The 10,000-nt window shown below is 39.3% G+C and overlaps 1 protein-coding gene across 1 annotated transcript in view; it reads right to left on the reverse strand.

Moving 5' to 3' along the window:
• The window catches only part of LOC140932116 (uncharacterized), a 9,064-nt gene extending 3,561 nt beyond the window's left edge, over positions 1 to 5,503 (reverse strand). The window contains exons 1-2 of the mRNA XM_073381765.1: positions 5,395 to 5,503; positions 5,019 to 5,294 (exon numbers count right to left, since the gene is read on the reverse strand). Of these exons, the coding sequence (XP_073237866.1) occupies positions 5,019 to 5,294; positions 5,395 to 5,503 (385 nt within the window). The remainder of the gene's footprint in view (positions 1 to 5,018; positions 5,295 to 5,394) is intronic.
• Between the last annotated feature and the right edge of the window lie 4,497 nt (positions 5,504 to 10,000).

Genomic DNA, 10,000 nt, shown 5'->3' on the forward strand with positions numbered 1-10,000 from the left:
GCATTTCTGATAGACAGGTTTTTATACTCCTCACGATTGGTCCAATTCTTACCTGTGCTTGACGGTTGAGCACAGTGACATGTCAAAATTCTCAGAAGCGATTTAACAAGGAGAGTTTGCAGCAAACAACGATGGAGTAGTAGGGAGTTTAAGATACGGAGACTACGGACTACGAACTACGGCTGGATGAGCGTTGTCCTTTGTTTGTAGCACTGGGTTGAGTCTTGCAAATATAGAACATTAAGATTGCACTACAGACAGTAGACTACGAGAGAAGAGGCGGAGAGGGAAACAACACGCAAAGATTTTCTTGTTTTAACCCATTCGCCCCTGAACCGCCCGTGTGGATCCACGTCCTTTCTACCCTTTGTGACGTCATCAGTTTTAACGGTCAAGGACAACTTTGTCCGCTAACTTGTGCAGAGTGAAGAAGTCTTTCAAACCATACCAGAATGAGCACAATTCAGTCAAGGACACCGGAGAAAGAGGCAAAAAACCATGTAACATTGACCTGAAAATCTCCATGAAAATCTTGTTCCGTTGCCCACCTACCTTTCCTTTCACCTAATCCTAAGATCCTAAAAGCTTTCCTAAAAACTATTCCCACCAAAATGAAGCCTACTAAATGCCCAGCAAGAGAAAAAAAAAATGAGGCAAGAAAAGCGAAAAAAGAGGGGAGGAGAGAAAGCGAAAAGTAAAAGTCAAGACTGCTGTGTCACTTTTAAACCCAAAAACTATCTCGAAATTTTGCTTTCTGCGCATGCCCGAACTTCGCAAGCTGATGTTTTGCATCTGGATCAGAAGGCCATCAAGTGTACGACCTGTAAACTGGTTTTGTGGTAAATTTTAGCTCTTTATAGCACGACAGTGACCAGAAAACCACTCGACTAGCTTCAAAACGCATTTTTCGGCAAAATCTCCAGCAGCAAATGGGTTAATCACAGTTCACAAAAATGCAAGTCCGTTTTGCATGTGATCTTATCTTTAGAACAATGAGCAAATTCTTCCATACTTGAAGGAAGCGAAGCAATTACGTATACGTTGGGTGAAATTAGTGAACAAAGTTTTGGTTACACAGGTTTTATTTTTTTGCCCATGAATACTTATGTCAAATATTAAAGAAATAGACAGAAATAGTAATAGGGACTTCTCCGACTACTGATCTGATGTAGTTTGAAGTATTGAAATGCCGAGTTTCGACTGTCTCGAAGATGTTTACATCATTTTCATTCAGCAAATCACATAAACAAAGGTTACACAAGTAGAAAAACACACTAATCAGTTCGAACAAACATTGAAACTTTTCAAGTGCGAAGAGAAAGTAAATTACCTGCATGATTTCTCTTCTCCTCGGCCGTCAATCTGAATTCTGCGTATAAACAGCTAAGCTTATTTAAATATGAGCTTAGCTAGATAAAAATATAGTCACAACAGTGGATTAAAAGCGTAAATCTGAGCAGAAATTAGACAAAACTTACATATTTCGCTTCCCTCTCACTTAAAGCAGGTGAATTGAAAACTCTTTTACGAAAAGACGAGATTCTTGAATTACCGAGATGGCAAAATGCGAGCAAAATGTTCTCCGTAGTCGCGACTACGCGAAACAGCTCAACAACTCACCGTAGCTGCAGGACTACGAGGGAAAAATTAACAGTCACGTGGCTTTGATCATGCGCAGTAGCATGTTTAACCGTAGTCGTAGTCCGTAGTCGCAGTATCTTAAACTCCCTAGTTTGAACTCGAAAGCCTTCTTCTGAACATAAGAAACAAGCCAATCAAAAACTCCTATATATGTCATTGTGACTCGGGGATTTGAACACGATAATTTGCACTAATTTGCAGACACTATACAGAAGGTTTAGGGTGTCTGCGATGCAGGCAATGTCTTCATCAGATTGTGAGAAATCACTTTTAAACGTGGTAATTTATCTAGTTTTAACGTGGGTCCTTCCCTTGAGTGTCAAAGGATGTTCACTTATTCCTTTATCAAAACTAAAAAATTGTGGAATGTCTATTGAGTAAAATGATCAGAGAAACTTTACTAAAAAGGAACACAATCATGATGCTTGTCAACTTTTACTTGTGTCTAATTGTTTTGTTAATATCTAAAATGTCTTCTTTTCTGAATGTTCTTCAAATAACATTTCTTTTTTGTTGGGCGTTTAGACAATGGCTTAATATGCTGTTATCACAGTACATATACTGCAACATTTTAAGCCACTAACTACGGTCGGTATGCTATTAGTGGCCTAAAATATTACACATATACCGACTAACAAGTTAAGCCATTAGTTACTGGCTTAAAATATTACAGTATGTAATAGGTGTGGTTCCAAGTTAAGCCATTAGTTGTTGGCTTAAAATGTTACAGTATGTAATAAGTGTGGTTCCAAATTAAGCCGTTAGTTATTGGCCTATCATAATGACATCTGCGTCGAAATCCGTAATCTGAAGATTCAAAAGAATGCTTTCTTAACACGAGCGAAATGAAACGTTTCATTAGTTTGGGTGCTTTGAGGGTAATGGCGGGGTGTTAATCAAAACAATTACAGTCAGTGTACTATTCCAATTTCTTTTCCAGTTTTGTGGAGTTGTTTATAAAACAGCAAATAGCCCCTTTCCTTCTTAATAACTTCCCAATCCGAGACCAAACCCTATTTCCTCATAGTATGTGTAGAAGTGCTATGCAGAGTAGAGGGAAATTCATTGGGTAATTACTGTTGACCATAAGTGACTCGGGTAAATTAAACCCTTCATAGTCTTCCCAAGCAAGAAAGAGACACAATCACACATCTTATCTAGTGCTTATTACTTAGTAAAGTGGCTTCCCGACCCCCTCGCTTTGCGATGTTATCCATGCACTGTAAGTTGCACTAAATATAGTTTCAATTAAGTAGAAGTTACTATGTTGGGGGTGTCATACATAGGATTGTTAGTATCGCGTTCTTTATTCTTCGCTCCCTCTTAAGTCTTGCCCTGCTCAATCCTGTCTTAAAAGTGTCCATTATTTATTGTTAGTACTTGTCTCTTTTGGGGAATTAACTTCTGATGGGAAAAGTTCGCCAGAACAGCCTTTGCTTTGATGTGAGGTTTTTATAGGTCTTAAAAAAGTCACTACCAATTCACAAGCTCAACAACCTATCACATCCATTTGGTCACGTGCTCGTGTTTTAAACCCTGGTAAAACACTGTCAAACTAAAAAGTCTGGGGGCGGCATTTGATTTCAGTCCAGGGCGAAATCGGGGTTGATTGTAATTTGTTTCGTTGATGTTCTTTCTTTAGCTCAAGAAACGTCCGCTCCGAATTGGTCATGCAGTCCCAAAACCACACAATAATAATTCTTACAATAATTCCCAAGGCGCCCGGCCACGTAATGCGTGCTTGCATCTTCAAATCCATTTGTGCAACACAAAATTAAAATTATCACACTGGTACGCTAAACCAAAAATTATCGCACAAGTTCGCCACACAAACAAACTCGGATATTCCCTTGAGATTTTCGCCCTGTGATTTTATAACCCGATAAAACACTCCCGCTCGTTTATGAAACAGTACTTAACGGCTTGGCAGTCAATTAACGCTCTCTAACCCTCTGCTACTTTTGTACAAACTGCGCTACTTATATCTCGCGCGAAGCCACATGCGACGCAGTGATTGGTCGAGGCCAGTTTCTATTCAAAGGGCGGTAACCTTTCAGTATCCTTTGACGGATTAGCTCCGATTCCCGGGTTGAATAACTTTGTCGCGTTTCAATCTAGATTTAATGATTAACCGAACCTAAGTCAATGCAAAACCAACAGAGAGGTGTTTCAATACCAATCACCACGTAAGGTCTTCGTTCGTTACCTGTAATAGTTGACTTGTAGCGTGCTATCAATTACAAGCTTGTCGCAATGTGATCTCATTTCGGAAACGGTTCAAAAACGGTGAAAAGCTTATTATTACAGCGTGTTAATTAAGAAGGTAATTAGACAAACTATTAAAATGTTTATGGCTCGCTGTAGAGTGAACTCAAGCAGTTGCACAGTTCGTACTGGCAAATAGGCCAGGATGATTCTTACAAACCGGTAACTTAGTTACTTAATTACAGCATCATTGATGTTAGGAGGGATGACCAGGCTGTGATGCTAGCATTGCGTGCCACTCGTGGTTCCAGAGCAAACTAAGTAATTTCTCAGGTTAAGAGAACAAAAGTTGTTTACGGCTTTTGTGGTATAAATAATTAAGTTGGCCAGTTTTTGTCCTGTGCCAAACCAAACCAACAAAAAGGGAGACATTGGAACACACGTAACATACGTATTTTGTGCTATCATTTGAAATGGGACGCGCTGCTTAGGAAGAGGAACAGTAAAAATGCATGCTAACACTATTAAAAAAATTGGGTTTCTTTCCCCCAAACATATTACGTGGGGTGACAACTCTACCAAGGCCTGTTTGGGGAGAAAAAAAAATTTCTACCGGAAATCGGGAGACTCTGGAATTTGCCGGGGAATATGATAGTTGCAGAGAAAAGCGGGACGTTCAACAAATTTTGTGTTCGATCGGTTAAAAAACCAGGAGGATGTCCCAGATTTCTGGGAGGACTTAAGCTAGACATAGTGTTGATCAAACAACGTTTGTTAGAGTTGTTAACCCCACATGTACTTATTCATGACGGTTCAACCCGCTACAATGACAATGTGTACGAAAGCCAGGTCTAATACGCGGGTCACATTCCACGGGCCACATGTACAGGTCACTGCTTTATTGGTTATTGTTATCTAAGGCAAACAGTTTCACCTCGATGTAAAACACCAGTTTGGATAACGATTAGGGCTAGGAGACACTTTTGTGCTTGTCTATTTTTCTGTAGCACTGTGACCGGTATTTTGACCTGTGACCAGTGACCTGCGTTGTAGACCCGCCGGTGTATGAAGCGTTTGCCTGGTGCACTTCTTTGCCAAGTCAATCAGGGGATGGTTTGACACTATCTTTGATCAGGGTCAGCTAAAGCACTTGAATTACGGATCTAACAAACGTACATCCTTGCTATTTAAGTCTGCAATCCAATCCGACCACCCAGAAACGACTGTTCCGTCATCTTCAATTCTATCCTCAAATTTTACCAAGTACCCTTCATGTTTCCAGTATGCCATGATTTGTCCTTTGCACCATCCCCAGTACTTTGTCACCTTTCCTGATTTGTTCTTTTCATCATATTCAACTTCAATGACACGATTGATTAACGCTCTACCATTCAACCTTCCTTTCTGACTGATTATATGACGGCGCTTGTCTGGTGGACCTTCATCTCCTGAATTCCCAATGCTTGTACGCTTTCGTTAATTTTTTGGTTTACCAGGTGATGCCCTATAAGACGTTGTAACATTATCTTCGCAAACTGCTGTTTTCACCGCTTGCAGTCGATCCTCCAGGTAAATGTTTTCCATTAAAGTATGAAGAACGGTACAGCCTTCCAGCAATGATTGTCGGTTCAATGCCTCGACTGGATTGGTGGTACATGGTCCTTTTACCAATCTTTCTCTTCCATTTCCTTAAAGGCCCTTGTAAACATTGCTAGGTGATTCAACCGACACCACCACTTGCTCCAGTGCTTCAGTTTTGTCCAATTATGGTTGTCAAGCTTGTCAAGTTCAGAACACAGGTCGCACTCAATCAACTGTTTAGCATCTTGCAGTTTCCTGGAGCCCGATAGTACATCGAAAACTAGGTAAATATTTTCTTTATCTCGTTCCTCTTCAATTTTGCGGGCTAAATTTTTGAAGATTCGAATTTCATCCTCGCTTTGGCAAACCACGTTACAGACTCTATTCACTGATCGTTGCCAATGAACACTGCACACCCAGATGACTTTCTTGGCCAGTTCTTCACCGAGACATTCTTTCAGTCGTTTGTATTGTGCATCGTCAAAATCCACGAGTATAGACCTTAACTTTGCACCATTCGAGAAATGAGCATGATCATGTGAAACCTTGTCGAAAATTGTGGTTATCGACTTGGCATAAGTGTCGCCATCTTGTCTACTGCACAGTACTGTTGCGACGGCGTTATACACGCACGTTTGATCATTGAAAGTTACGATGTTAAGAAGGTATGGAAAAAAGTCGTTGCCTGTGTAAGTCACATCCATGAATAAATCTTCTGCTCTACTCAAAAGAGTTGATTGAAATGGCGACATAAAAAACGCGTACTTCCTGGCAGGCGTAAAAATATACTCAGATCCTTCCATCTGATACTTTCCCATCATTTTGTTGACTTTTTCGCGTATGTTCGTGCTTTCATCATATAACTGGTTACCTTCCACTTTTTTCCTAATTTTATCAAAACCAAGTATCTCATCTAGTGGACGAAGTTCTTTACGAAAAGACATCCATTTTCCAAGCGCCATTTTCCTCTCTCTCCTCACACGGTCAGCGTTAGCTGCAGGTGAACTGGCTTCAGCGGGGACGTAACCAATTCCAAATCCCTTCATGATATCTTTGGTACTTTTAGTACTATCATCAGATACCACTTTCCTGATGTCCTCTTTAACTTTGCTTGACAGGATGTGTGGTGCTGGTTTTGAGTGATTATGTTGCTTGCCTGGCACAATCCCAATCCATCGCCTTCCATCGTCAAGGGATAGCCATATGTAAACCATATGTGCAGGACATAGTCCAGTGGAAACAAGAGAATGACTGTCTCTGTGGTGTACACATCGATTGACCTTTTGTCTGTTAGAGACAACATAGGAACAGTCAGGACCAGTACACTTCTTCACACCTTCACAAGGCCCTCTTCTCACATTTAATGAGGTATCCACACCATCTATAACTATATTGTGTTTGGCTGTTTGTGTGCTTCGTTTTGATGGCTGATTATCATCCCAAATAAAATGAGGTCGAGTACTGGGAGCGAAAATTAACTTTCTATAATCTTTAACAAAAATAAAGTTTGGTTGCGACGTTGCTGAGGATGTGTCAAATCCTGGGAATTCATACTGGTCCTTAAGCGTTAATTCAATCCAATTTGCTGAATTCTTCAGGCAATCCTTTATTTTCGGCAAATGATGATGTCCTCTTCCAGTCCTTGCTCTTGTGACTACCTCCTTTTGTTTTGTTTTTTGATCGAAGGGATCGTTTATTGGATCCAGAACCACACTCATTACAAACTGTAATATTTTAAGCCAATAACTAATGGCTTAATTTGGAACCACACTCATTACAAACTGTAATATTTTAAGCTAGTAACTAATGGCTTAATTTGGAACCACAGTTATTACAAACTGTAACATTTTAGGCCAATAACTAAAGGCTTAATTTGGAACCACAGTTATTACATACTGTAACATTTTAGGCCAATAACTAATGGCTTAATTTGTAACCACACTTGTAACATACTTTAACATTTTAAGCCAATAACTAACGGCTTAATTTGGAACCACACTTATAACATACTGTAACATTTTAAGCCAATAACTAACGGCTTAATTTGGAACCACACTTATTACAAACTGTAACATTTTAGGCCAATAACTAAAGGCTTAATTTGGAACCACACTTATCACATACTGTAACATTTTAGGCCAATAACTAAAGGCTTAATTTGGAACCACACTCATTACAAACTGTAATATTTTAAGCCAGTAACTAATGGCTTAATTTGGGACCACACTTATTACATACTGTAACATTTTAGGCCAATAACTAACGGCTTAATTTGGAACCACACTTATAACATACTGTAACATTTTAAGCCAATAACTAACGGCTTAACTTGGAACCACACTTATTACGTACTGTAATATTTTAAGCCAGTAACTAATGGCTTAACTTGTTAGTCGGTATATGAGTAATATTTTAGGCCAGTAATAGCATACCGACCGTAGTTAGTGGCTTAAAATGTTACAGTATATATACTGCATTAATAGCATAATATGTGAAAAGATGTACTGCCGAATAAGTTCCTTTCTCTAAGTGGTGGGTGCAAGAGCAAACTCGGGAGCATCATCTGGTGCTTCTCCGTTTGATGCGGGTCCCACTGTGCATTCTATAACCATACTCGCACTCTGTTGGCTTTGACGTCGAGTGACTTTGCGGTCCAACCGAGCCATTAACCCGTTCTCCTCTGTGCTTCGCCAGAGAAGTGGTCTCACACAGAGTCTTTTTCTGTTTGGGAGGTCCTCATCTGAACCTGAGGAATTGCCGTCATGTCTTCCTGATTCAGGTTCAGACAAAGACTCCTCTGTGGACATATACGGAATGGACATACATGCAAGGTACTTGTCCTTGTTTGACTGGCTGATGCTGGTGGACTCCCTCCGAGCTTTGGCCCTTTTATTTTTGTTCTGAAAGTAAAATGAAGAGCAAGACTTAGCCAGCAGCCAACAAGTAACCCAAAGTTAATAAACATACATGTACTACTAATACTGAGCATAAACATGATTGAGTTGCAGAACAATGATGCAATGCTAAAAGCATTCTTCCTGTATGTTATTCCTGCTAACTCTTTTATGAAGTATATATAAAATAATATTTTTTTGCAACAGGTGTTAAAGTAGAAAGCAGAAATGCCTCTCGCAGTAGATTCTGCATTTGTTAAAGTATGAAGCACACTATTCCTTTCTTGTTCCAGTTTTTTCCACAAGAGATTATAGAAAATAACAAAGTAATTTATTTCCTTTTAACAAAATATACTTGCCATGTTTTATGTTTCTCTTCTGTTTCGCTGTTCCTTCATGACATCCGCCTTCTTGTTGCTGTCTACGATTTTTTGTTGGCGTTTTTTAGTGTGAAAATGAACACACATTGCATTGGTGCCCTCATTAATTGATAAAATTATTTAGTCAATAAGTATCTAACATAAGAATAAAATTGCCTTTTAAAGAACAGAAAAAAGTTTGATAATATTATAATACGATTTTGTGCAAAAGTCTTTTACAGCAGTTCTTAAGTCCTCAAATATTCGACCCTTATCGGAAAATGAGACTCTCTCCATCTTGAATATTATCTGATGGGTGACTTGAATTGCAATATGGCCTCTGCCCATTAATAATAATAACTTTAATAGTAAGATCCTCGTGAGGTTTTTCTGGAACTATTTACAAACTATTTCCAATTTATAAAAGCAAAAATGACAATAAAAACTCGAAATCACAATTTATGATGGTATTCTACTAAAATCTAAAGCTTATGAAGGAAATGTCTGCCTCAGTAGTGTGTCTTTCAGGGCGCGCTTGAAAGATGCCAATGAGGCACTTTGCCTAAGTTCATTATGCAAGTTATTCGATATGTAGGCCCCTCTGTAGGAAAATGTGCGCTGGCCTATAGCCGTTCTGTATAGCGGAATCTGCAAAGAGTTCCGTGTACGAGTGTTACGAATATGTATATTTGAGCGCTTGGTTAACTTGCTCGTTAAGTCTTGAGGCGCAAGGTCGTTCTGACATTTAAAGGTCAAAACAGAGTCTCTATAGAATAATTGTTCTTTAACAGGAAGCCAGTTTAGCTCTTGAAGCAAAGGTGTTACGTGGTCAAACTTCCTAGAGTTTGTTACGATCTTGCTGGCAAAATTCTGAATAGATTGTAATCTGTTTATATTCTGGAGTGTAGTATTAGACCATACAGATGAGCAGTAAAGCATCTTGCTAAAGACTAATGATGTTATTAACAACTCTAGTGTTTCCTTGTCGAAGCTCCTTTTGACTCTATTTATTTGGCAAAGCTTTGCGAAACAAGATGACACTACACATGAAATATGGTGATCGTAGGTCAGATGGGGGTCAAGAAAGACTCCCAAGTCCTTGGCAGAGTCTGTTGGCTTCAGTGTTTTACTTAAGAATACCACTCTAGGGTCTTCTGGTAACCTGCTTAACATCTGTCTGGTACCGAGGAAAAGGAGTTTAGTTTTATCGGGATTGATAAGTAGATGGTTCTTGTTAACATGTTTGCTTCAAAAAAATACACTTCGCTGATCAGCAACAACCAATTTGCCGAAACGTACTTAGTCGGAAAACACCCAAGA

The sequence above is a fragment of the Porites lutea genome, chromosome 3 (genome assembly GCF_958299795.1).
Source record: "Porites lutea chromosome 3, jaPorLute2.1, whole genome shotgun sequence".
In the NCBI taxonomy this organism is placed as follows: domain Eukaryota; kingdom Metazoa; phylum Cnidaria; class Anthozoa; order Scleractinia; family Poritidae; genus Porites; species Porites lutea.